This window comes from Myotis yumanensis, unplaced genomic scaffold (assembly GCF_028538775.1).
Source record: "Myotis yumanensis isolate MYYU_CA2020_CCGP unplaced genomic scaffold, mMyoYum1.0.hap1 SCAF_19, whole genome shotgun sequence".
Classification (NCBI taxonomy): domain Eukaryota; kingdom Metazoa; phylum Chordata; class Mammalia; order Chiroptera; family Vespertilionidae; genus Myotis; species Myotis yumanensis.
In genome coordinates, this window is record NW_027223770.1 from 6,912,326 (window position 1) to 6,937,453 (window position 25,128).

General features: G+C 37.8%; 1 protein-coding gene across 2 annotated transcripts in view; it reads left to right on the plus strand.

Annotated features, from left to right (window-relative positions):
• The window catches only part of MED13L (mediator complex subunit 13L), a 268,233-nt gene that overhangs the window by 8,014 nt on the left and 235,091 nt on the right, over nucleotides 1-25,128 (plus strand). Inside the window, exon 1 of one of the 2 annotated variants that reach the window (XM_070399749.1) lies at nucleotides 20,056-20,147. The exons of the other annotated variant lie outside the window; for it this stretch is intronic. Within the exon in view, the coding sequence (XP_070255850.1) occupies nucleotides 20,145-20,147 (3 nt within the window). The 5' untranslated portion in view covers nucleotides 20,056-20,144. Of the gene's footprint in view, nucleotides 1-20,055; nucleotides 20,148-25,128 lie in introns of those variants that run through there. 2 annotated transcript variants of the gene reach the window in all.

A 25,128-nucleotide genomic window follows, 5' to 3' on the forward strand; every position in this document is an offset into this window, starting at 1 on the left:
GGGGGGTAAGCAGAAGATTAAATTGTTCTTGTGTCTGTCCTCATAAATAAGCAGTGATTGAGAAGAAAAACTTGAAATTCATCTTTAGATGTTACAACTTTTCATTTGTATATGATTCATAGTTGCGTGGTATCTTTAATATGCTGAGTGATTTTGCTCTACCAACTCTGAGCTATGACTGGCTGAGATTGGAAACTGAACTATGACTCTTATTTGGTAGTTTAAGCTATTAATTCCTTGGCAGCTATGAAGTGTTCTTTGAACTTTAAATAGCTGTTTTATTAACATTTTAAGATTTGTCTCAGTGAATGTCAGAAATAGTACTTAATAAATATTTTTCTTCTTAAAGACTAAGTCACTTTTTAGCCTGACATACATGTAACAACCCTTACTATGTTGTTGTTGTTTTTACATATGATAAAACAACCACAAAAACAAAGTCAGCCAAAAATTATAGGTTATTTATAAAATGTAATAAGTGTGTGTGTGTGTGTGTGTGTGTATTCAAACCTTACTATGTTTTGAACAAAGTATGTATCCTTAACTACCGGCTAATTTCTATTTTTCATTTAGTAATGTCGCAACACCTAAAAATATTGTTTAGACCTTATTGAAGGAAGAAAAGGGCCCCCCTCCGAACAACCCTACAAATCTGTAGTTTCTGTATTAGTCCTGTTGAATAGGAATAGTACCCTAAGTTTTTATCTAGAGATGTAAAGTTTTACATGGAGGTGGTCTTTAGCATTATAAAGTATTAGAACAAGTTAGTTTGTAAGTTGGTTTTCACATAAAACCTACTCTTCTATTGCTCCAAATGATGGTTAACCTATTTACAGTGTATGGTACTTAAATACTTGTGTTAGAGAACTCAGATGCTATTTATGGCAGCATTTTTTATGGGATCAAACTTACCTTTATTTTTCCTGTTTAGGATGTTAGGGGAGTACCTTTCCTCTGACTGCAGTGCTGGCAGTCAGAGCAGGCACTCCTAAAACCTTTTTTGGCTCCAGGCACTGGGAGTGAGGGCTGCCCAGGCTCAGCCCTCTTCTAGGCCTGGGAGAGGATTGCTATTTGAAGGAGAGGCTTGAAGAGTGTTGAGGCAAGGATGGCCCCGGTGCGAAGTGCAGCAGTTTTTGGAGTAAGGATTGAGGCAGATTTTCCCTTTCCTGCAGGAATCTATTGCTTCTTTTTTGCTGATTGATATTTTATTAAAATGTTGGTAGTTGAGTTTAAATCTACCATATTACCACTTATTTTATTTGTCCCATTTTTTTCTTATTCCTTTTTTCTTCCTTTCCTGCATTCTGTTGGCTTCAGTATTTGCTTTCAATAATTTCTTTACCAGACCTTAAGCTGTATCATTAAAAAATTTTTTAGTCGGTTGCTTTAGGGAGTAAATATGTAACCAGAACTTGTTGGTATATGCCTTAAATTAATATTATATAGGAGCATTCAAGATCTTGCTTCCAGGCATGTCATCAGTTTGGCTCAAATAAACTCTTATAAAATTTGGAAAAATAAAAAAAAATGTTGAGAATAGTGGCAGGTCCTATGATGTCATCAGGAAAAGATTTTGTATTTCTTTGCCCTTTAGCTCTTTTCTTACCTTTTCTTCTTTACTTATACTAGAGACAAGCTTTCTACCTCCAATTTTGTGTGGTAAATGAGGACTTCTGAATACCAGTGAAATAAAAAAGGAAATGGTGGTGGGGCTTGAGATTGGATGGGGTAGCGAATAAACTAGTATTTAGAAATGTTAATTTTTTTTGTTATGTTTGAGAAACTTAGGTTATATAATTCATTTTCGAATAATGCACATACATCAGAAATGGTTAAAATGGTCTTAGGCTTACAAAGGGGCTAATGGTCTTATATGGAAAAAAGACCTGTTTAGCTTCTAAGATGCTATATTGTAAGTGCAGAGGGAGAAAAAACAACATGGACAGATAGTATAGTACCTTGTAGCCAGAAAAACTCAGAAGGGGAGTTTTAAGGAATCTTGAAGGAATGGATGGATGTGGCTTGCTAGAGAGGGCTGGAAAGGGCATTTTTTGGAAGCTCAGTTGACAACTCTGAGTCTATCCTTGATAACATGGACTGAAGTGGTATGTAGGAGATCACTTTTAATTTATGGTCTTAGTTTCCTTTTAAAAAATAGTACACAAACTTATTGAAATCTAATTTTTGTTAGGTGGGAAATTTGAAGCAGGGACAGGCCAATTTAGATTGAGAAATGGTGATGTTAAAATTTAAAATCATCAGTTTTCTAAAATAATTCAGTTCTGAACTAAAAAAAACAAACCAGTGCTATATTATCCAAAATGCTAATGACTAAAGTGACAAATATTCAAGAAACTGGACAGACGTGAATCTTAAATGAGCAGATGGGATATGAAATTCAAAGTGGGAGATAATCCAAGATGATATAGAAACTATTATGAGAAATGAATTGAGGAAAAAGAAGTGTGTTAAATGCTGTTACATTTAATAATGTGTTTAAAAAGCCTTTCTAGGATTACTCTCTTACACAGACAAATTAGAATTGTCGAACTGTGTAACCCATCATTTTAAAAATTTTGTGCATTTAAAACAAACTAAATTTTGATCCAGGAGTACTTCTCATGAAGTCTAGGCATTTAAGCCATGATTGCATATGTTATATGTGCTTTAAATAGGCAATATAATTTTGCTTTCTCTGCCAAATAAAGAGAATAATCATGACTTTTCAAAGGCAGTCGTGATGGACATTGAATGGGAGAAGTAACGAGTGAAATATGAGGAAGTTTGCTATTTGGACAGCTTGGTACTTAGTTGAAGTTGTTACATTTGACTTTTGAGGGTGAAATCTAGATCATAGTGGATTGTGGAACGGATGAATAGTACTTTTCAGTTGAAGAATGTTGATTGTGAAGCAAGCAGGGACATGGGAGAGGGGGAGTGGAGGGTTAAAGATTGAAAAGTAGATTGAAGGAAATTTTTAGCAGGCTAGAACCTCATTTGGGTTTGTGGGCTTATGAGTATCAGTGGTGGAGAGACAGAAAGATGGAAGATACAAGAAAAGTTGTTGCTTAAACAGGTTTGGCTGGAGATGGTATCAAGGTGATGGGGGTTAGCAGTGAAAAAGAGTAAGATAACCCTTTAAAAATAAAAGATGAGAGGATGTAAGAAATGAATAAGTATGAAGGAAGTGGAGACTCTCAGTTGTAGCCCAAGTGCTCTTTAAAGGCAAAGATTAAAGACACTGAGTTTGAGCCAGAATAAACATTTAAAAATACTTTTAGCTAAAAATTTCACATTTTACTTGATGTGCTTTTGCACTTAAACATCTTTGTTTTCTTTTAATGGTCATTTTAAGTAGGTCACATGTTATATACTTTTAAGTTATAAAACTGATTTTGAACTGGTTATACCAAAAAATGACACAAAACTGCCCAAATGAGAAGTATTTTTCAAAGTAAGCCCCCTTGAAATGGATCAAATACCAAGGCCATTGTTCATAATATTTTTTGATCCTTTCCCTTTGGAATTGCTTTTAGTCACCACCCCAGAAATCTCATTTTAAGGATGCTTCTTTGGTCAATGTCTTGTCATGTCTGTCTTTGTAAATATATTATCTTAGTTCCATTTTTTTACTCTAAATTGTTGCCTAAGTCAGCAATTTAGTACCTTCTGATGGGGGTCTTACATATGATAAGCAAAAACCCTGAGAAGAACTCTACTTTTGGATATATTGGCATACATACATTGTAGATGTGTACCAAGAATTCCTGCCTGCTTGTACAGATGCCTTCCTGGTCCTGGTTGTAGTCAGCTATACTTCAGGTTACTTTGTTTTCATACAGTTTCAATGGAGATGGATTTAGTGGTCCATTAATTGGTAAGACTAGAGATTGGGACAAATTAAATGGGAATGGAATTTTTGCTTTCTGGAGATCCAGGCAAATTATAAGGGGGCAGTGAAATTATAAGTCTAGCAAACATAAGATATCCTGATGCCCATTTTTGGTGAAAAGTCTTGGGGCCCAGCCGGAATGGCTCAGTGGTTGAGCTTTGACCTATGAACCAGGAGGTTACGGTTCGATTCCCGGTCAGGGCACATGCCTGGGTTGTGGGCTCAATCCCCACTGTGGGCATGCAGGAGGCATCCTACTGATGATTCTCTCTCATCATTGTTCTCTCTCTTTCTCTCTCGCTCCCTTCCCCTCTGGGAGCGGGGGGGGGGGGGGGGGGGGGGGAAGCATTGGGATAAATAAAAAAAGTATCCGGTTGAGAACATTTTAAGTTTTTACATAAAGTTTGGTCTGTGAGACCAAAGTTCTTATCTTTGCCTACTTAATGTTGCTTTTTACTCATTTTGAGAAGCCCAGTAAACCATCTGGTATCTATCCCATTCATGTTTTTTCAGCAATTTCTCCCACAGTTGAAGGTTAGGACAATAGCACTCATATATTTAGGGTTTGACTTTATTGTGGTCTGCCTTAATATTCAATGTTAGGGGAGATGCAGAGGATGTTTTACCTACAGAAAGCATGCCTAGGTATTAGTTGTTCAGATTACGAGTTGCAGTGGCAAGTATTATTTTCTATTTTCGAATTCAGGAATATAATGGCATTTTCCTCAGTCACCTTTGTTTCTGTATTCTTCAGATTACATGGGTGATTTTATAATTTTTTCTTTTAAAAGTACTGCTCATATTTTAAAAAAGGGAGTTGAAATCCTATCAAAAGTTTGGTAATAAAATTCTATACCTATAGATGTCTTAGGAAAATTTACTTACATGATTATTCTACTAGTAAGTAATAACAGGCCCCTTTTAATTTTATAGATTTATATAACACTTGAGCAGTTTAACATTTAGAATTTATACCAGAGCATAAATCTACATGTTAGCTACTGAAGATCATAAATATTTGTCTTCTTAAATACAAGTTCTTAACTGAAGTTTAAGTTATTAAAAGCATTTCTCAAAGTGTATTGGTTTACATACAAAGTAATCATCTGTGTGGATTGACTCAATTGTTGTGATCCCAAGTAGACTAAATTAATTAGTTGTCTATAAATTAGTTGAAAGAGATATCTATGAGAGTGATGTTTTTATTGCTGTTTGGTAGTATCCTGGTGAAACTGAGCTTTTAAACTCAGACAGATGGTGCTATTCTTGAGGCTGTCGGCAAGATCCTATAACATTTAATTAAACAGTGGAATGATTCTCATGAGAACTTATAATTTGATATATGTAAGCTAGTAAACTGGCTTCAGTAACATTTACAAATTTTATTTGAAAAAGAATTTTTACTTGTTCTTAGGAAATTTTTCTAATGATTCTGTTAAGATAAATAGCTTGTTTTTGGTAGTTTATATGATAAACTCAAGGAATATTCTAGATGGAAAACCTCACCTACGTAGGCACTTATTTTCGAATGTAACTTTGATTTTGTTGCCGGTCTTTCTCATATAATAAATAGGTGTGATGCACTTTTAAGAACCCATAGAACTGACTAACATTTCGAGAAAACTGACAAATTTGGTGATACATGTTAGCTAACACTCGTTTTAGAAAAAAACTGCTGACTTAGATTCCTTTTGATCTACCTTACATTTTAGTATTGGAATTGAAAAGAGAAATATTTTAAACAGCTCAATCCAGTTTTAGTACATTACAGTATGTGGATAGAACTTGGTTTAACTATTTTGTAAAAGTTTTAATTTGGTGATAATATTGTATAGTTAGGATCCATAAATTTGTCAATTACATAAGTAACCACATAGAAATACATGAATAAGTCATACTACAACATTTCTAGACATTCTGGGAAATTATTTTCTTTTTAAAAAAACTTACTTACCTTTTATTTAGTGCCTAGTCTTCAGTAGATTGGAGACAAGACAGAAAGGTGATGTTTGAGGCTAGATTGGACAAGGAGCTGGAAGTTTATTCTGTATGTATAGGGGAATGCCTGAAGGGTTTTAAGGAGGAGAATGATGTCATCAGATTTATGATTAAGAGAGAAAACTCATATGGGTTCTGTGGAGTGTGGATTGTAATAGCAGAGAAGCCCTTGGAGTAGTTTAGATGTGAGAAATTATGCAGGGCTAGTAGGAATGGAGAGAAAGAAGTGGACTCAAATAATATTTTGGAGGATAACAGGACTTGGTGAGCAATTACATATATCATAGGGGAGGAATCAAATGCCAAACAGATGTTCTTGGTTTTTATGGCATTTACATTCTTGTGTATGTAAAACAAGGAGAACAGTTGACAACATGTATGAGTTATAGTTAGTAAAAGACTTACATTTTGATCACAGGTGTGTACATATTTGAAAGTATTCACTGAGCCTGGGTTCTTTCTGTTAAATTAAGCCCTACAAAACTTAGTTTTGTTTTTTTAAAAAAATATATGTTATTGATTTTTTTACAGAGAGGAAGGGAGAGAGGGATAGAGAGTTAGAAACATCGATGAGAGAGAAACATCAATCAGCTGCCTCCTGCACACCTCCTACTGGGGATGTGCCCGCAACCAAGGTACATGCCCTTGACTGGAATCGAACCTGGGACCCTTGAGTCCGCAGGCCAACGCTCTATCCATTGAGCCAAACCGGTTAGGGCAAAACTCAGTTTTAAGATTAAACATATATGGGAGCTGGGGGCAGAAAGGCAGGGGATAGTGTAAAAGTAAAACCAAAAATTACGGTTTGTAACTTGCCTATTTTAAGAAAATACTTGAGGCAATGAGAGTAAGATTTTTCTCAAGTTGAGAAAGATTTGTAAGAGAATGAAGGAGTGGAGAAAAAAGGTTGGGAAGAAAGATGGCAATACTGGTGGGGTGGGTGCTGATGGTGGCGTGAGTGATGGGAATCAGAATATTTTGGCAGAGGAAGAGGTCATGAAATTTTGATTATTAGAAATGGGAGTGGAAAACCCTGATTTGGAGAAAGAAAATGGGGGAGGTCCCCTAACAGCAGTTGGCTCTTTCAGCCTTGGTTACATAGAGCCTCAGTTTGTACTAGTGGTAAGCTCTGAAAGCAGATTACATTTTTTCTCTACAAATCTGCTTTGAGATATTTTAATTTAGTTTTTTTTTAAAGTTTGGTTTATATTAATTTCATATTGGTGATATTTTTGGTAGGAGGATGAAGTAGACTTTTACCCCTGTTTCTCTCCTTACCTTTGTGGAAATTGCCAATTTTTAGGAATTGACATAATGTATAGATTAGAAAGGACATTTGTAAAGACTACAAAATAGTGCATATCTTTGGCCCGGTTCCTATTCGGATTTTGGATTCCTTTATTTTTTTATTTTTTAAATATATTTTTATTGATTCAGAGAGGAAGGGAGAGGAAGAGAGAAATAGAAACATCAGTGATGAGAGAGAATCATTGATGGGCTGCCTCTTGCACACCCAACAACCCAGGTATGTGCCCTGACTGGGAATCAAACTGTGACCTCTTGGTTCATAGGTTGACGCTCAACCACTGAGCCATGCCAGCTGAGCTGATTTTGGATTCCTTTAAATTTTCATTCCTGACCTTCTATTCTTTGTTCCCCGGCACTTAGCTTTCCGATTGTACAATATTTTTATAGGTATTGAGTGTAATTGTTGTGTCATGTCATATTTTTCCTCAGGTATTAGGAAAAGTTTTCCCTTCCTTCTTTCCTCCCTCTCTGCTCATGCCTCCATACCCCTCTTATTTTCTAGCACAGTCCTGGGCTCCCTGTGCACTGGAGCCTTCCTTGCCCCTATTGTAGTTTTTCTTGGCAGTGCCAGTTCTCAGTTCAGAGCTGAAATGTACATATGCACTTTAGAACCTTTGATATAATGTCCTTGGTGTGTTGGGGATCCTCTCCAGTTGTTTTGAGTGCACTTACTGGCACAGCATGTGCTATCTATTGTAAATTGGCTGTAATACATTCAGCTTTCGCATGTGGGTAGATTTTTCCCTTGGCTATCCTGAAGGTAGAGTTGGCTTTCTTGCCTTTGTCATTTTTCTTTAATTTCTCTCCAAGTGAGGTAGTATTAATGAAATGCAAAATATTTCTAAGAAATAAAACTTCCAAGAAATTGAAACTATAAAAAAATTACCCATAATCCAGCTACTCCATTGGATCAGATTTACAACTCTGCTATTCTTATTAATGTGCTTGTTTATTGTACATAGAGGTAATCACAGTATAAACATAACACTAACATTTTCCATGTGATTACACTTTTCAAAATTATAACATTAAGAGAAAAGTCTAATTTTTATACATGTAATAAAACATTACATAATTATTTTCAAATTCAAACAATACTAAAGGATGAAGGTTTGTTCCCTCACCCGGGGAAGGTAACTACCAGTAGTTTAATCTTTATCATTCTAGGTTTTTTTCTTACTTTTAAGTATATTTGCCAATGCACATATGTAATTTGAAATTGTTTTTATTAGATATGGAGTAGATAAAAATAGCACGTATAAATCATAGATAAAGTAGAAAGAATCACAATACAATGAACACCCATGTACCTAATGCCCAGAGTAAGAAAAAGAATGTTATCCTATATAATAAAAGCCTAATATTCTAAGTGTCTGGTCAACCGGTCGGCCGTTTAACCAATGAAAGCGTAATATGCAAATGATATGCTAAGGCCACTCAACCGCGCTATGATGTGCACTGACCACCAGGGGGCAGACAGTCGACCAGTCGCTATGATGTGCATGGACCACTAGGGGGCAGACGCTCTGACTGGTAGGTTAGCTTGCTGCTGGGGCCTGGCCAGTTGGGACTGAGCGAGACGGGCTGGACGTGCCCTGGAGCTCTCCTGCGGACCCTCCCTGGATGGCCCACCTCCTGCATCTCTCTCTGGCCCTGATTGTGCACCAGTGGGGTCCCTTGGCCTGGGCTGCGCCCTCTCACAATCCAGGACCCCTCGGGGGATGTTGGACAGCTGTTTTTGGCCCAATCCTGCAGGCCAGGCCAAGGACCCCCCCCACCCCCCCCTGCATGAATTCGTGCACTGGGCCTCTACTCTTTTATGAAATCCTATGGTGTCCTTCCCTTTCCATTCTCTTTCTTCTCCCTTCAGAGGTAACTGTTATCTAGAATTGTATGTTTTTCATTCCATCCTAACAATAGTTTTAATCATGAATGTTTAGTGTATGTGTGTATATGCATATATATAATTTTGAACTTTTTATAAATGGAATATATCATTCTTTTGGAACTTGTTTTTTGGTTAAGTATTAATGTTTAAACAATGTGCAGTTGTAATTCACTCTTACACCACAGTGTACTTTTATTTTTAAAATATATTTTTATTGATTTCAGAGAGGAAGGATGAAGGAGAGAGAGAGAAACATTAATGACGAGGGACAATCATTGATTGGCTGCCTCCTGCATGCCCTGAAACCCAGACATGTGCCCTGACCAGGAGTTGAACCGTGACCTCCTGATTCATAGGTTGACGCTCAACATGATGGTGACGCTCAACATGATGTATGTTAAAAAATTATAGCTAGAGGCTCATTCTCCAACTTTTCTGGCAATATGCTCTTTCTATTTAACGTTTTAAAATATTTTCAAGTCAGTATAATTAGATAATACCTTATTCATTATTATTATTGTTATTATTTAATAGTTGAATCCTGTTTAATAGCATGGGATGGACTATTATTTAACTATCATCTGTGAGAAACATTAAGATTCAGTTTTTTTTCTGTAATAGTAGAGTTATATATTAAATTTTGATAGTTATAGCCATAAATGCTTTAAAAGTTATATCAGCTAACATTCCTATGGGCAATACATGAATTGCCATTTCTTCTATACTTGGCTATAGTGAAATTTATTTTTTTAAATTTTTTTCACTCTGAGCAAAAACCCCTCAAATTTTATTTTGTAGTTTCTTTACTTGTAATGAGGTTATGAGCATCTTTTCATATATTGATCTGTAAGTTTCCTTATTTTACCCAAAAGTATTTAATCTCTACTAAGTTTTTTATTTTCTTTTTCTATTTAAAATTTCCAGCCACTCACTTATATGAATCTTTATTACAAGTCAGCCTTTTATATGTTCTGAATGCATAAGTCTTAGCTCAGAACTTTTGCTTTTTCTAAGAGTGCTTACTGAATGCCTGGAACTACTTCACTTCTTCCCAGCTATGTGTATTTTTTCATCAAGGCCCTGTTCCCATTTTTCAGATAAGAAAACTAAAGAAATTTAAGTAACTTGTCCAAGTTCACATAGCCAGCAAGTGATGGAACTAAGTCACTGACTTCAGAGCCTGAACCTTAACCAGTACATTGTATTATATGCTGTTCTTTCTTCTACTTTAGGGCTTCTGTGAAGCTCCCCCTAGCTATTCCAAACATTGGTCTCTTTTTTCCTGAGCCTTTTAAAAATTAACAGTGTAGACCATAAAATTTAGCGCAAGGATGAAGGTAGAAATCACTGGAGCATATAGATGTGCCTGAGATTAATGGAGTGATAATACAGCTTACATTTTTTTTAAAGTTTCATCAGAGATTAATGGAGCAATAATGCAGCTTAAAATTTCTTCCCACATATAGGCAGATAGTTGTGTGTTTTTTCTCTTAGACTACTTTATTCCAATTTGAGGAATCATTTGGAAATGAAAAAATCAGGGTCGTAAGTTTTTTGATCAGTGACTGGGGCAAGATAAAAAGAGCCTGAGTAACTGCATAGTTTTATTTTTTTTAAATTCATCACCTCCACTAAAAGTCTTTTCATTTTTAAAAATAAAATGCCAGTTGCTGAAATGTTTTTATAAAAATTGTTTATTATAGTAACAATCATGTGCTTATTAAAAAATAGACAAATAGTTTAAACAAGATAGAAATTTATATTTTATATGCAATCAACTTGGAGGGAAGCATTTCATGACTGGTTTGGTTACTTCTCTGTTATCAAGGGACTTGCTCGTTCTTGTTACTCCGTCATCTTTAGTTTATCACAAGTAGCATATTGTCCAAGATGGCTGTTCAAACCCTAGTCATCTTGGTGGTAGTCTAGATAGGAAGGAGGAGGAAATGTAGGCAGGCCACACCTCTCCTTTAAAAGGAAACTTCCAGGAAATTCCTTAAAATACCACGGCCGTGGCCATGCTTAGCTTCAGAGAGGCTGGAAAATGTAGTTAAGTGGACATGTTGCTATCTCTAGCAATATAGAGCATATGTTATGTGGAGGAAGGAGCCATTATGTTTGGGTGAGCAACTAACAGTGTCTGCTGTGAAGAGAAAATGATGTAAATTTCTGTTTATAGTGCTATTGCAGTTGGGCAAGAAATCATCCTAATGTCACTAATGAACTTCATCAAATAGTTCAGTTTCCAGAAATTTCACAAGAATTCCCTTTCAGTTAAGATTAATAAGTGTAAATCATTAACTATGGTCCTGATATAGCTAGGTATGAAAATACTTTTTTTGAAAATATTGTATACTTTATAAGAGATTAACATTTACCTTGGATATATGCAAGAAGGTACTTTAGCTATATTAAAAATATATTTTTTCTTCAAGATATTTTTACATGGATTCTTTCATTAGTACTTAAATTTTTTATTATCTTTATTGAAGTATAATTTACGTACAATAAAATGTATCCTTTTAAAGTAAATAAGTACATTTTCCTGTCTTAACAAATATATGTGTTTGTGAAACTGCTGCATCTCCAAGTAACCATGCTGTTACAATAGATTCATTTTGCTTTTTCTATAATTTTTTATAACTGGAATTATAGTCTATAGTGGTTTTTATCTGGCTTCATATTTTCTTTAAATAGGTCATTCCTTTTTATTGCTAAGTTGTAGTTCCTTGTATCGATATACCACAATTTGCCTATCTATTCTTTTATTGATGATTATGAACTTTCATGTACTGGTTTTTATGTGTGGCATATGTTTTTATTTCTGTAAATATAGGAGTGCACTTGCTGAGTCATGTGGGAAGTAGAGGTTTCAATTTATAAAGCTCTGCTAAACTTTTAAAAAATGGTTGTACCATTTCCTCCTCCCCCCCACCCTAGGCTATATGTATGAGTTCTAATTGCTATTCCAAGGTAGTGAAGAATTTTCTCATATGATTTCTTTCAGAAGTTTTGTTATGGTAATTATTAGGTTTCTGGTCTGTGATTAAGTGATCCATTTTTAATTTAATTTAATTTTGTTTTGTTTTGTGATGTGAGGTAAGGGTTTAAGTTCTTTCTGCATGTGGGTATCTTGTTTTCCAGTATCATTTGTTGAAAAGATTTTGCTTTACCCATTGAATTATCTTGATATCTTTGTTAAAAATTAATTGAATGTGTCTGTATATGTGTATGTGCATGCATGGGTTTATTTCTAGATGCTATAATTCTGTTCATTTGATCTACGTCTCTCATGACAATACCATGCTATCGTGATTACTGAAATTTAATAGTGTGTGTCTTAATTCAAAGAATTTGTCTATTTAATCTGAGTAGTTGTAATCCTATCTAATAAAGAGGAAATATGCTAATTGACCCTGATGCCATTGCAAAGACGGCAGCGCCCACAGCCAATAAAGAGGGAATATGCTAATTGACTGCCCCACCCTCAAAAATGGCGGCATCCACAGCCAATAAGGAAGGAATATGCTAATTGACCCTCATGCCATCGCAAAGATGGCGGCTCCCACAGCCAATAAGGAGGGAATATGCTAATCACCCCTCATGCCATAGCAAAAGATGGCAGCACCCACAGCCAATAAGGTGGGAATATGCTGACTGCCTCGCCCTCAAAGATGGTGGCACCCACAGCCAATAAGGAGGGAATATGCTAATTGTCTGTCCCGCCCTCAAAGATGGCGGTGCCCACAGCCATAAGATGGCGGCGCCCAGTCCCCTCAGCCCCGCTGGGGTGGCAGGTGCACGGCAGGTGCATGGCCGCTCCATGCGCCTGCCTCTGGAGTCCCCCAGTCCCCTCAGCCCCCCAGCTGCCCAGGGCCAGCCCGAGACGCAGATAACCAGGGCCGGCTGAGGCTTGTGCTGCCGGCAGTGGCAACAGCAAAGGTGTGATGGGGCATCGCCTTCCCCTAATCGCCAGGTCGCCTCCTGACCCTGAAGGCTCCCGGACTGTGAGAGGGGGCAGGCCGGGCTGAGGGGCGCCCCCCCCTCTCCAGTGCATGAACCGGGCCTCTAGTTATTGACATAAAGTTTTTATACTAATTCTATTGTCCCTTCAGTGTCTTTATGATGTGAAGCAATTCCATATCAATTATTTCTGGTAGTTTGTCTTTTCTTTCTTTCTTGATTAATTTAGTGAAAAGTTTATCAATTTTATTGATCTTTTAAAATAACTGGTTCTCTTCATTTTGTTGGTTTGTTCTACTAGTTTTTTTATGTTTCATTTATTGCTTCTCTGTTCTTAATTATTTCTTTTGCTCAATTTTACATTTTGCTTAGTTTACACTTTCTCACTTTTGAAGGAAGAATCTTAGAGCAATATTTATTTTTCTTTTTAATATATATGTAAAATTACAGATTTCTCTTTGAGCACTGCTCTACTTGTGTTCCATACAATTTGGTATATATTGTTTTCATAATCATTCAGTTCAAAATATTTCTTAGTTTCCCTTGTGATACACACACACACACACACACACACACACATTTTGGTGCTATGCATTATTTAGAAGTATTTAATTTCCGGATTTCCTGTGTGTGTGGTATTCTCAATATTTTGTTAATTTCAAATTTAATTTTTTCAGAAGCTTCAAATTTTGAAAATAAATTGTTTTATTGCCCAGCGTATGGGTTTCTCTTGGTGAATGTTCCATGTGCACTTGAAAAGAATGTGTATTCTATTGTTGAGTGTAATGTTTTATAAACGGTTATGTTGGTTGACAGTGCTGTTCATGTTTTCTATATTCTTATTGATTTTCTGTCTACTTGTTATATCAGTTGCTGAGAGGAGGCCTGTTGAAATCGGCAATTATAATTCTGGGTTTGTCAATTTCTCCTTTTAGATATAACAGTTTTGCTTCATATATTTTGAAGCTTTGTTATTAGGTGCCTACACATTTGCGACTTATGTCATCTTGAAGAATTGACATTTTTATCATTACAAAACCTTTTTCTTTATTCCTAGTAATAGTCTCTTGGAGTCAACTTTGATGTTAATCTAGACACTTCAACTCTCTTATAGTTTGTTACATGATATATCTTTTTAAAAATCATTTTACCTTAAACCTAACTTGTCTTTATATTTAAAGAGCATTTCTTGTGGGTCTTTAAAAATTTTATCCATTCCGAAAATCAATGTCTTTTAATTATAGTAGTTAGACTATTTATATTTAATATAATGATGTTGATACGATTGGCTTTAAGTCTGCTATCTTGGCCTTTTCCCTTACCTGTCCCATCTAACTTCTACTCCTTTTTTTTCTATTTTCCTGCGTGCTTTTGGATTATGGAGTATTTTCTTAGGATTCCATTTTATGTTCAAAATTGGCTTACTAGATATATGTCTTAGTGTTGCTTCTTAAGGACTGGACAAGGGTTTGTAATATGTATCTTTAAATTATCACAGTTTACCTCCAAATAGTATTACATTTCTTCATTTATAAGGTAAAAAAAAAACCCTTAGAACAGTATACTTCTGTTTTCTCCTTTTGGCCTTTGTGCTAGTATTGTTATACATTTTTCTTCTATCTCTAGCTTTATTATTTTTCCTGTAATAAGATAATTAGCTTTTAAAGAAATGTAAGAAAATGAGAAAACTTGTTTTATACTTTTATATTAACTGTTTCTGGTACTTGTTATTTTGTATAGCTTGAGGTTTCCATCTGATATTTTCCCTGTGCTTGAATTGTTTTTAAAGCATTTATTCTAGTTAAGTTTATTATAGTGCAGTTCCATTGGCTTCTGTTCATCTTTTAAAAGTCTATGTTTTATCTTCGTTTTGAAGGACATTTGTACTTGATCTAGAGTTTTAGATATGGAGATATTTTTCTTTCAGATGTGCAGTTGTTTTTTAGCTTGCATATTTTCTGATAAGAAGTTTGTTGTAAATATTGTCTTTGTTTCCTCTTATATAATGTCTTTTTTTCCTTTTGACAGCTTTTAAAGTTTTCCTTTGGCCCCAGTTTTCAGAAAATTTAAATTCATGTATTGGTGTGGTTTGTTGTTTATGCTGCTTTGATTTGAGTCCACTTAAGTCCTTGGTTCTGAGATATATTGTTCTCATGAAATTTGGAGATACTTTGGCCATTATTCAAAAAACCAGAGGCCCAGTGCACGAAATTCGTGTGTGTGTGTGGGGGGGGGAGAAGATGTGTGTCCCTCAGCCTAGCTTACACCCTCTCCAATCTGGGATCCCTCTCACAATCCAGGACTGTTGGCTCCCAACAGCCACCTGCCTGCCTGCCTGATTGCCCCAAACCGCTTCTGCCTGCCAGCCTGATCATCCCCTATCCACTCCCTTGCTAGCCTGATCGACACCTAACTGCTCCCCTGCCGGCCCGATTGCCCCTAACTGCCCTCCCTTGCCAGCCTGGTCACCCATAACTGCCCTCCCCTGCAGGCCTGGTTTCCCCCAACTGCCCTTTCCTGCCAGCCTGGTCACCCCTAATGCCCTTCCCTGCAGGCTTGGTTCCCCCCCAACTGCCCTCCACTGCCAGCCTGGTCACCCCTAACTGCCCTCCCCTGCAGGCCTGGTTTCCCCCAACTGCCCTTTCCTGCCAGCCTGGTCACCCCTAATGCCCTTCCCTGCAGGCTTGGTTCCCCCCCAACTGCCCTCCACTGCCAGCCTGGTCACCCCTAACTGCCCTCCCCTGCAGGCCTGGTTCCCCCAAACTGCCCTCCCCTGCCAGCCTGGTCACCCCTAATTGCCCTCCCCTGCAGGCCATCTTGTGGCAGCCATCTTGGACCACATAGGGGCAGCCATTTTGTGTGTTGGAGCGATGGTCAATTTGCATATTACCTCTTTATTAGATAGGATGTTTTTTTTTTTGCCCTCCCTCTTCCCCCTTTACATTCTGGGACCCTAATTACATGTTTTTTTGTGGGTTTTCTTTTTTATTTTATTTTATTTTTTTAAAATATATTTTATTGATTTTTTACAGAGAGGAAGGGAGAGAGAGAGTTAGAAACATTGATGAGAGAGAAACATCGATCAGCTGCCTCCTGCACATCTCCTACTGGGGATGTGCCCGCAACCCAGGTACATGCCCTTGACCAGAATCGAACCTGGGACCTTTCAGTCCGCAAGCCGACGCTCCATCCTCTGAGCCAAACCGGTTTCGGCGGGTTTTCTTTTTTAAATCTTTCATTTCTGTCCTTGTTAAGTTTGTGTTTTCCTTTAAGTCCTTGACTATACTTACATTAGCTGTTTTAAAGTGATTTTTAATTTTGACTGTCATTTCTAGGTTTTTATCAATGATTTTTCTCCTGGCTAAGGGTCTTCTTTTGCTGCTTCTTTGAATATCTGATATTCATTTTTTGGATGCTGGACATTGTGAATATTATGTTGTTGAACATCTGCATCTTATTTCTTTCCTTTAAAGCAGCAGTTCTCAACCTGTGCGTCGCAACCCCCTTTGGGGGTCGAACGACCCTTTCACAGGGGTCTCTTAAGACCATCGGAAAACACATATATAATTACATATTGTTTTTGTGATTAATCGCTATGTTTTAATTATGTTCAATTTGTAACAATGAAATTGGTGGTCACCACAACATGAGGAACTGTATTAAAGGGTCGCGGCATTAGGAAGGTTGAGAACCACTTCTTTAAAGAGTTGAATTTTTCCCTGACTGGTGTGGCTCGGTTGGTTGGGTGTAGGCCCATGCGCCAAAAGGTCACTGGTTCGATTTCCTGGTCAGGGCACATGCCCAGGTTGCAGGCTTTGTCCCTGTTGGGCAGATGGGGCATGCAAATCCATGTTTCTCTTTCTCCTCTCCCTCTTCCTCTCTTTCCAAAACAATCAATAAAAATATTAAAAATAAAAAATTAAGCCCTAACCGGTTTGGCTCGGTGGATAGAGTGTTGGCCTGCGGACTGAAGGGTCCCGGGTTTGATTCTGGTCAAGGGCATGTACTGGTTGCGGGCACATCCCCAGTAGGAGGTGTGCAGGAGGCAGCTGATCCATGTTTCTCTCTCCCTTCCTCTCTGTAAAAAAAATCAATAAAGTATACTTAAAAAATTAAGAATTGAATTTTGTTTTGGCTGGCAGTTAAATTACTTGTAGATGACATTATTTATGGTTTTTGAGGCTCAGTTATTAGGGTGGGTTAGAGCAGTCTTTTTTTTTCTTCCTTTTAATATGTTTTATTGATTTTTCTCAGAGAGGAAGAAAGAGGGACAGAGAGTCAGAAACTTCAATGAGAGAGAAACATTGATCAGCTGCCTCCTGCACACTCCCCACTGGGGATGTGCCTGCAACTAAGGCACATGCCTTGACCGGAATCGAACCTGGGACCTTGAGTCCACAGGCCGACGCTTTATCCACTGAGCCAAACCGGTTAGGGCATAGAGCAGTCTTTATTGCTAGGCCTAGTTTCCTACTTTTGAGGCATAATTTTTCTGTGATCTCTGTTTAGTGCCAAAGGTGTTTAATGATGTTTTTTTCACTCAGACTGTTCAGAACTAGATTTATCTTACAGCTTTGTGTGAGCTGTTAGAACAGTATCTCTCTAGCTGTTCTTTGTTTGGCCCCAATGAATTTTATTGTTTGAATGTGCAGCTTAGTATTTAAGGACAGTCTCAAAAAAGAACCCCTGTCAGACCTCTGGAACTCTTTTTCTGCAAAACTCTCTTCTTTCTGGTGATATGCTCTCACAAAATTCAGCTGCATCACAGACCCTAGGTCAGAGGTGGGCAACCTTTTTGTGAGTGTGTGCCCAAACCAGCAAAATCTCTGACTCAAAATTCTTCTGCATGCCAACCCTAATTTTTTGAGAACATGTTACGCCTACTTAACACATTGCGTACCGCATAGAAATCTCTAAGACTACGCCAGGGACCGCACGTTTTTGGGCAAACTGCATGTTATTTAAGTCATCATAATGCACTTTAGGTATTGTTTTTCAATAATTATAACATTTTTATTTACAAAAACAATTAAACAATTAAAGCTCCTAGTACTTTTTGAATGTATGGTACTGCGTAAAACATTTTCCTCTATGAAGAGGGACCAAACAAAATTTACATAAGTATCTAGATTCGCTCCATTTTCCATGGGCGTGAAAAACGAGAACACTCTTGAACGGTCCTTAACAGATGGCGCATGAAACACGAGAAAACTCCTGAGTGGTACAAAATGTGTTAATATCTCTTAAGGTGTACGTATGTGAAGAACCTTGAAGTAATAATAAAATTCATTCGCGCGACAAAAACACAGTATATGATGATGAAAAGTACATTTATCTTTTAATGTATACATGTACACTGATAGTCCGACAGAAAACTTTATGACTCCGTTTGATATTATCAGTGGGACTTTTGCTGCTGCATCACTGATGACAGAGATTTCACATCAGATTTATATTTCGTGACCTTCAGAGATATGCACAAGCTACTACTTTCATCCGTCAGGCTACTCCTATTACGAGACTTAACAAAATTCATCACTGAGAACAAAGATTCACAAGTGTATGTGAATGAAACCAAAACACTGGTCGGATCTAGGAAGGCAGGGAGAGTTAAGGCAGAGGAATAGAAATTGCTCTTCCCCTCTCTCGTCAGTCCATGTCTATGGTCTTTAAAATAACTTGTTATGTAAAATTATTTATTTATCTAAGATGCACCTACACTGAATTTATCTGAAAAATAAAAAAGTTGATATTAAGAAAAAAATTGTAAATGGAAGATTATAAGAGAGGGTTTTGCGTGCCAGCAAAAGTTACTAGCGTGCCATGTTTGGCATGCGTGCCAGGGGTTGCCCACGCCTGCCCTAGGTCCATTACTACTGTTGTCTAATATCTGAAAACAATAGTTTTATATTTTGTTGTCTAGTTTCCTAGTTTATGGTGGAAAGACAATTCTGATACTTTTAATTTATATTTTAAATCTTGTATTTGCCTGTGTTTGTTACCCTATCTAGTTCAGGGGACAGAAAACTTTTTCTTATGGAACCAGGAGTAATTATTTCAGGCTTGTGGGTCATACAGCCTTAGTTGCAGCTACTCAACTCTGTGGTCATAGCATGGAAGCAGCCACAGATATGTAAATAAATAGGCATAGTTGTGTACTAATAAAACTTTATTTACAAAAGCAAATGACCAGCCTGCAGGCCATAGTTTACCAACTCCTGAGCTAGCTGACAGATAGAAATGTTATTAGAATTATGAAATATTATGGTTGAAAGAAGAACCTTTGAGATTCATATTTCAGTTTTGAAAGGAACTTTATAAATCGTATTGTTCAACCCTTTGATGTTTGAAGTTACATCTGGTATTGACCAGCTTCTCCTTAACCCTCTATATCTGTGATTTTCAGGAATCTCAGTCAAGGATTCTTTTTTGAGGGAGCTCTCACTATTGTTTTAATGATCAGTTTTTCCATTTGATTCTCTGCTGCCACTTGGGTCTCGGCTGAGCAAATCAATTTCATCATCCACATATCAGTCTTTCATATAATTGAAGACTTTTCAAATTACTTAAGAGTCTTTTTAACTCTACATTAAATTCATCCAACTTAATTCAACTTGGCTTTATGCTTTTATTTTATTTTTGCTGCCATGATTCTTTTCTTGAAAGGATTTGAACATGAAGCCATTATAGTCTCTAGCCATATGCTTTGTTCAGGTTTCCTTACTCACCTAGTCCTTCATCTGTTAATGTGTTGCACTTGGACTAGATTCCTTTCTAAGTATTGAGCTAGGAGCTGAAAACCATATTGTCTAATGATTTGATAAGTAAGATCTGTTGTGTAGGATCTAGATACTGTATTTTTATTAATGTAGCATAAGATGGCAGTAACTTTTTTAGTAGTCACTTCATATTGTTTACTTGTGCTGTCAAATAAAACCTCCTCAGCCCCTCTGCAGAGAGAATCCCTGGCAAACAAACCTCTTAGCTGTGGAAGAGTCTGAGAAGAGCTAGGTGGGAGGGAGCATGCAGCTGGAGTTTTAATAGTCCAAAAAGAGAGAAAGGAAACAAGACAACAGCAACACACTATTTTAACACATGGTAAATAACCTTTTGGCTTTTGTAACACAATTTATGGGATACTAAGTTATTCTTAACCTTAGGAATTTGTCTAGAATCAGTCTATATAAAAGGGTGTGAGTTCTCCATGTTAGTAATATCTTTTTGTATGTATTAAATGTATTTTGTTACCACATTTTGATTAGTTTTCTTTTTCTTTTTCAAAATCAGAGTTGTACTTTTACGTAAAGAATCATATAGTTCTTTCTACAAGGTTTATAATTAATAGCATTCCCCTGCTCCTGGCCTCTATTATACCTCCTCCAGACACACACACTCATCCTTTTGTTGATTATCTTCATTCTTACTTAAATGTTTCTAATCACTAAAACTTACAGTTACTTTTAGGTTTTTAAATTCTGGATTTTCTATTGTTGAAGATGAGGATTTAGCTCACTGTCTCTTACAAAGCAGATATACCTTTTCCATCCTTTTGTTTTACCAAAATGGTTATATAGTAACTAGAGGCCCGATGCACAAAATTTGTGCAAGAGTAGGCCTTCCTTTCCCGGGCTGTCGGCACCGGCTTCCCTCTGGCACCCGGGACCCAGGCTTCCCTCTGGCCAACCGCAGGCACCTGGGACCGGGGCTTCCCTCGCAGCCCCAGCTTCATCTGGAAGGTCATCTGGAAGGACATCTGGTCTAATTAGCATATTATGCTTTTCTTATTATAGATTTTTCAATGTTTGTGTTACTTGAAGATCTTGATCTCCTCCTCGTCCTCCTCGTCCTCCTCCTCCTCCTTGTGGTTACTTTTCTGTGTATTTTAAGCTAACTCATTCCCAGACAGCCTTCCAGGTGTTTTATCAGTTTCCTCTTCTTGACAGTCTTTCCTGGAGCCATTTGGTATGTCATAATCTGGATTGGTTCCTCTCTGTATCGGTGCACAGTGGAAACCTAGGATCATGTGATTATTCCCTGTAATCTTAGGGATTTATTTTCTCCCTCTTATGTTGCATTTGTTTTCTAAGTCTCATCTCATGGCTTCTTACTTGTACAGTTCCTCCTTTTGGTAGGATATACCTCTAGAGGCTTCCTGAGAAAGGGTACTTTTTATTTTTGGAAAGACCTTGCATATTTAAAAATGTATTTATTCTACTTCTACACTTGATAGATAATGTAGATTCACATAGATATCTAGTTTGGAATAATTTTGCTTTAAAATTTGGGAGTTTTTGCACAATTACCTTCTTGCTTCTGGCATTGCAGTTGAGAAGTCAGAAACCCTTCTGATTTCTGATTCTTTGTGACCTCTTTTTACTATCTGGGTGCTTGGAGGACCTTCTCTTTGTCTGCAGTGTGTAGAAAGTTTATAATAATACTAGAGGCCCGATGCATGAAATGCGTGCAAGAGTAGGCCTTCATAGCCGCAACTGCAGCAGCTGCCTCGATCCCACCGCTGCAGCCCTGGATTTGTCCTGGAAGGATGTCTGGAAGGACATCTGGTCTAATCAGCATACTACGCTTTTATTATTATAGACTAGTGGCCCTGTGCACAAAATTTGTGCACGGGGAGTGAGAGGGGAGGTCCCTCAGCCCGGCTGGCACCCTCTCCAGTCTGGGACCCCTCGGGGGATGTCTGACTGCTGGTTTAGGCCCGATCCCACAGGCAGTCGGACATCCCTCTCGCAATCCGGGACCGCTGGCTCCTAACCACCACTCTGCCTGCCAGCCTGCTCGCCCCCAACTGCCCCCCCTCACCAGCCTGCTTGCCCTCCACTGGCCCCCCTGCTGGCCTGCTTGCCCCCAACTGCCCCCCTCTGCCAGCCTGGTCGCCCCTAACTACCCCCCTCTGCCGGCATGGTCGCCCCCAACTGCCCCTCCCCTCTGGACTGGTCATCCCTCACTAACCCCCCTGCCGGCCTGGTCGCCCAAAGCAGCCTGCTGTTCAGTCATTTGGTTGTCCCTCACTAACCCCCCTGCCAGCCTGGTTGCCCCACGCAGCCTGCTTGTTCAGACATTTGGTCGTCCCTCAATAACCCCCTGCCGGCCTGATCGTAGGCAGCCATCTTGGGAGGGTGTGATGGTCAATTTGCATATCACCTCTTTATTATATAGGATTTCTAAGAGCTCTCTTTGAGTTCTCTGTTCTTTTTTGAAATATTTTCCTGTTCTTTGTTAATGGTTGCACTATTTTATCTCTTTAAGAATAAAGGTGATATATTTGTAAAAATGATGAGTATATTTTTCTTTTCCCAATGTAGTCTGTTTCCTTCAGGTTACTTTTCTATTTGTTATTGTCTCTATAATTCCTCAGTGGTTTCCCTTAACTATTTAGTACTTCCTGCTTGTCTGTTCACGTTTAGGAATGGTGGACTAAAAACTACTTAGAAGTTCTGAGTATGTGAGTGGCATTTGTTTACTATGCACTTTGATCTGCAAGGGCTCTTTACTTGGGGAACCTCTGATGTCAATATCTTGAGGTCCTTTCTCTTGAGCTGGTCAGATACCCCAGAGAAGACTTTTCCAGACTCCTTTCTGGGGAAGGAAAGATTGGCTGCCAGCTTTCTGGTTGCTTAGAGCAGTGGTTCTCAACCTTCTGGCCCTTTAAATACAGTTCCTCATGTTGTGACCCAACCATAAAATTATTTTCGTTGCTACTTCATAACTGTAATGTTGCTACTGTTATGAATCTTAATGTAAATATCTGATATGCAGGTTGGTCTTAGGCGACCCCTGTGAAAGGGTCATTCTACCGCCAAAGGGGTCGCGACCCACAGGTTGAGAACCGCTGGCTTAGAGGGAGATGGTGGTGGTAAAGGGTGGTTTTTCATCTTCATTCTGTACATGCTCACCTAATGCACTGTTTTTACTCTGGTTCCCTGCCTTCAGTTATGCCTGTGCCTCCCAGTCCAGACACCCTCTGTTCTTCTGGACCCAGAGAACACTCTTTTTAAATGGTTGCCCTATTTTATCTCTTTAAGAATATTAAATCATTTGCTGGGGTAAGGTCAGGCAATGGGCAGGGTACCATAGTTCTGAGTGTCTTCTAAGCAGAATTTCAACCAGTTTTCCTTATTTTATCTCCTCTCTGCTTTGCGACTCTACCTCCACAGGTACCTGTATTTATAATTCTTGAAGCAGAGGGGATTTTGTATAAATAAGGTCGTTTCTCTCCTTTCTCTACAGCTAGGATTCAGCTTTCCTACGTATTCTGTGTCTATACCTCTTGAGCATCTGTTTCTTAGCTTTCAAAATCTTGAAATGTTTGATGTTCCTATTTCCTTTCCTACCTACCATTGTGATTTTACAATTTAAGGAAGAAAAAACCAAACTTTTTACTGATGGTTTTTAGAGGGATTTAAGTGAGAGTAAAAGCAGATGTGTGTGTTTACTCTACTGTCTTTACCTAGAGCTGATTAGTTATGTTTTAACAGAAGTTTTCTATTATCCTGACTTTTCCCCCCTCCTATGAGTTGAGTTGAGAGGTGACTTAATATGTTTATTGTATGTTTTCTCTGACCTACTAGAGCTGTAATATTATAACAGGAAGAAGTGAGGTGAGGCTTACTTGGAATTTCTTAGCGCACTCTGGTGAGCCTCAAATGATCAAATCTGCCTTTTCTACACACCATCTACTACAGTGATGATGAACCTTTTGAGCTCGGCGTGTCAGCATTTTGAAAAACCCTAACTTAACTCTGGTGCCGTGTCACATATAGAAATTTTTTGATATTTGCAACCAGAGTAAAACAAAGACTTATATTTTTGATATTTATTTTATATATTTAAATGCCATTTAACAAAGAAAAATCAACCAAAAAAATGAGTTCGCGTGTCAGAAGTTCGCCATCACTGATCTATTAGTAGATTCCTGCCCAGGATTGATATTAAGCTAATTGCTCTATAGTTTGAGAAATCTTTCTTTCAGCTTTCTTGAAAATTCAGATGTCTTCTGGCAACCCTCCTATTCCTGCTGATCATTCTAAGGGTTCACTCTCATTTACAAGTTGCCTTTGTGAGTGGGATGTGATTAGCCTGGGGCAGGAGACTTGACTCATTATAGTATTTAGGTCAACCATATCACTTTACCAGTCAGGAAGCTGAGGTGTCCTGAGATGGAGTAGATTTCCTAATATTATATAGCTAAATGATTGAAAAAGCAGGACTTGAATCTAGCTCTAACCTCCAGCCAGTGTTCTTCCCATGGTAACTATTCCCTGGGTTCATTGTTATCAAGGCCTGTTGGTTTGACTCTGTTTCATGACCTCTGAATACAATTTTGTCTCTGGAGAGCCACATTGCAAGAATAGTATGCTGTTGGTCATGAGGGATCTGATTGCAATGGGTCAGTGCAAATAAATGACCTCCACTGGGAGAATTTATCAGCTCATTTCCTATGTGTAATAACAAAAGAAGAGGATATTAAGAATCAATATAAATTTCCTTTAAATACACTCATGCTATTAGAAGGTGCATTTATCCTGACTCTGTTGTAATCTATTTAATTTCAACTATTCTGAACTGACTGTAGTGGCCTTCTGTCTAGGCCAGGGGAGTCTCTGCCAATTAAGTTTAATTTTCTGAGGCCCTCGGCTACCTACCTGTACAACAGATAGCAGCCATTGCTGAGGAAATTTTGCTCTAATCTCTCTTGCTATTAGAATAGTTATTTTCTTGGCTTGTTATACATATCCTCTAAGAATTAGCTTGTGTAGATACAGTCTTAGAGTGGTAACATGTAAAAGAAGGCATATAATTATCTCAGTGAAATAAAAATATCTCTTCTATTCATGGGATGGTATGTGGGCACCCTCATACTAGTTTTCTTAATACCTCAGGAAGACTAAAGAAAGATTTATGAACTTTCTTTAATTAGAAAATATGGCCATGAGCTTTTGTCATTGCTAAATTGAGTTGATGACAGCTTCTTTGTACTATGTTATAATCCTCTAGAGTTAATTTTTGCCATTAGCTCCATGAAGCAGGATGGTAGAGTGGAAAGAATGTATGCTTTAAATTC